The sequence below is a fragment of the Trichinella spiralis genome, assembly GCF_000181795.1.
Source record: "Trichinella spiralis strain ISS 195 chromosome Unknown Scfld2, whole genome shotgun sequence".
Classification (NCBI taxonomy): Eukaryota; Metazoa; Nematoda; class Enoplea; order Trichinellida; family Trichinellidae; genus Trichinella; species Trichinella spiralis.
This window is the reverse complement of record NW_003526941.1, coordinates 5239288-5241232: the sequence shown is the minus strand read 5'-3', so window position 1 is coordinate 5241232 and position 1945 is coordinate 5239288. Positions and strand designations below refer to the sequence as shown.

The 1945-nt window shown below is 34.8% G+C and overlaps 1 protein-coding gene across 1 annotated transcript; it reads left to right on the top strand.

The window, feature by feature from the left end:
• Positions 1-1253: 1253 nt before the first annotated feature.
• Tsp_05763a (conserved hypothetical protein) lies at positions 1254-1319 on the top strand (the record flags this gene model as incomplete). The annotated part of the gene is made up of 1 exon (XM_003379986.1): positions 1254-1319. A coding segment is annotated over one exon (66 nt), but the record flags the coding sequence as incomplete, so codon positions are not given.
• Between the last annotated feature and the right edge of the window lie 626 nt (positions 1320-1945).

Here is a 1945-nt window from a genome sequence, read left to right as displayed (position 1 = left end):
ATTTTGACTGAATTGTAAACGTCAAGGTCATTTTTGAATTTTCAAATAGTCCTTATTGATTGAATTGAACAGTACATTTATCATGTTCATATTGTATCACGGGAGAGGTTGGAATTTATCCTCAGTAAGAAGTTCCAATGCGCAAAAACCGGTTTTGAACGTTACGCTATGTAAATAACGATCGCCGTAAAGGTGCCTTATCATCAGTAATAGCGCACTCGTTCGTTTGACTTACGTGGCAAGTGGTGGCATTTGTAAAACGTTCTCTGAGTTCATGACGCTGAATAGCTGCTGAAGACGATTTTCAATTGTTGAAAAGTAATTCCTCCTTTTTTTTCTTGTTATTTTTCTTTAAAACATTTAAATAGTCATTTTTTTAATAAGTATCTTTTAATTAAAAAGCACTTAATTATTATACTTCTAAATACATTTTTGAAATGGTTGCTACTTTTTCTACATGATGAAGCGAGAACACTTTTCATTTTTCCGTAGTTAAAGAAGCTTTCAGTTGCAAATTATTCACTTGAAAGGGTCTTTATTTATAAGAAAGTAACTTCCATTTATGTAGGGCATTTTTGAATTTTCAAACCTCAAATTCAAACAAGCGAAGGCATGTTTGGTCCATGTCAATTTTTTGTTATGGCGTTTTCTGTTAGTTAGTTTATATTTTGACTGAATTGCTAATGCCAAGGTCAATTTTGAATTAGCGAATCGTCCTCATTGGTTGAATTTGGCAGTACATCTGACTTATTTTCTAATCATTTTTAATCATTCTATCCACTTTCCATATTATGTATGGGGCACGCTATAATTCATCTTTGAGTAGCATTGTCGACGTTCTAACACCAGCTTTTACCGCTACGCTCACAGTGTCTACACTTTCATGAATAGTGGATCTGTTGGAAAACTTCCTTTCTATTAACATTGCACCAGCTAAATAAAATTGACTGATGTAATTAATGACGATGTTTAACGACGTCTGCTCAGTTTATTTTTACGTTAAGTACTGAGCAATGTATTTGTATACATATAGAAGAATGTTAACTTTTCAAACAAAGGCGTGGTGCAGTTTCACCTGCAATTTGCATGCAATTTTAATTTGTTTGCTTTTGAGCTTATGCGTGGCCTAAATAATGTTTGCTCTACGAAATGAAAATTTGTTTCATACATGTTAATCCATAGAAATGAACTTTATGTAAATTTTTCTGAGGCTACTATTAGTTGCTCTAGAAACTCATTTCAAATGATTGTAGGCGAACGATGTGCGGCGAATGAACAATGGCGTTGTCAATGCGATGATGGACGAAGAAGAGCAATAAAAACGGCTTTGTTTTTTATTTATTATAACATTATTTCATTAAATTAATTCTTCTATATTTAGATACAGAAGAATAGAAGATAAAAGAAGACATCTCGAAGACAAGGGTAAGTTTGGTAAGTATAATTCTTTGAGTTAGGCTAATTAGTTAAAGTTCACTGAGGAGTTCTTGAGTCTGTAATTTATATAAATTCGAGCTGTAAGTTATCGAGTATTTATTGGTTGTTAATTAAAGTTACTGGATGTAGATCATGAATATTATTATAATTTATTTGAGTGGCTTTCCCGCATTTGAACGTTTTCCTGTCCCATGGCCTTTCCAGTTGAGTTTTAGGGTTCCTTTTGCGGAAAGTGGAATGGTTGAATAATCTGTCGATCCTTTCAAAGGACAATTTTTGAAGCATAGGGAGTTTTTAGCACTGCTATAGTTTGAAGTATTAGAATAAGTAAATGCTTGAGAATAGCAGTGCAAGGATAGGAGGAATGTGAGATAGGTGGGTGTGCAGGAGTTCGACGGGTTACACTGCACGACGCCGACCCTAACCGTATCAAATGATCCAAGTCCATATTTTCAAAGCTCACCTCTTCCCTCCTCCCCGGTTGCCGGAACCAAAGGCCCTGCCGCCC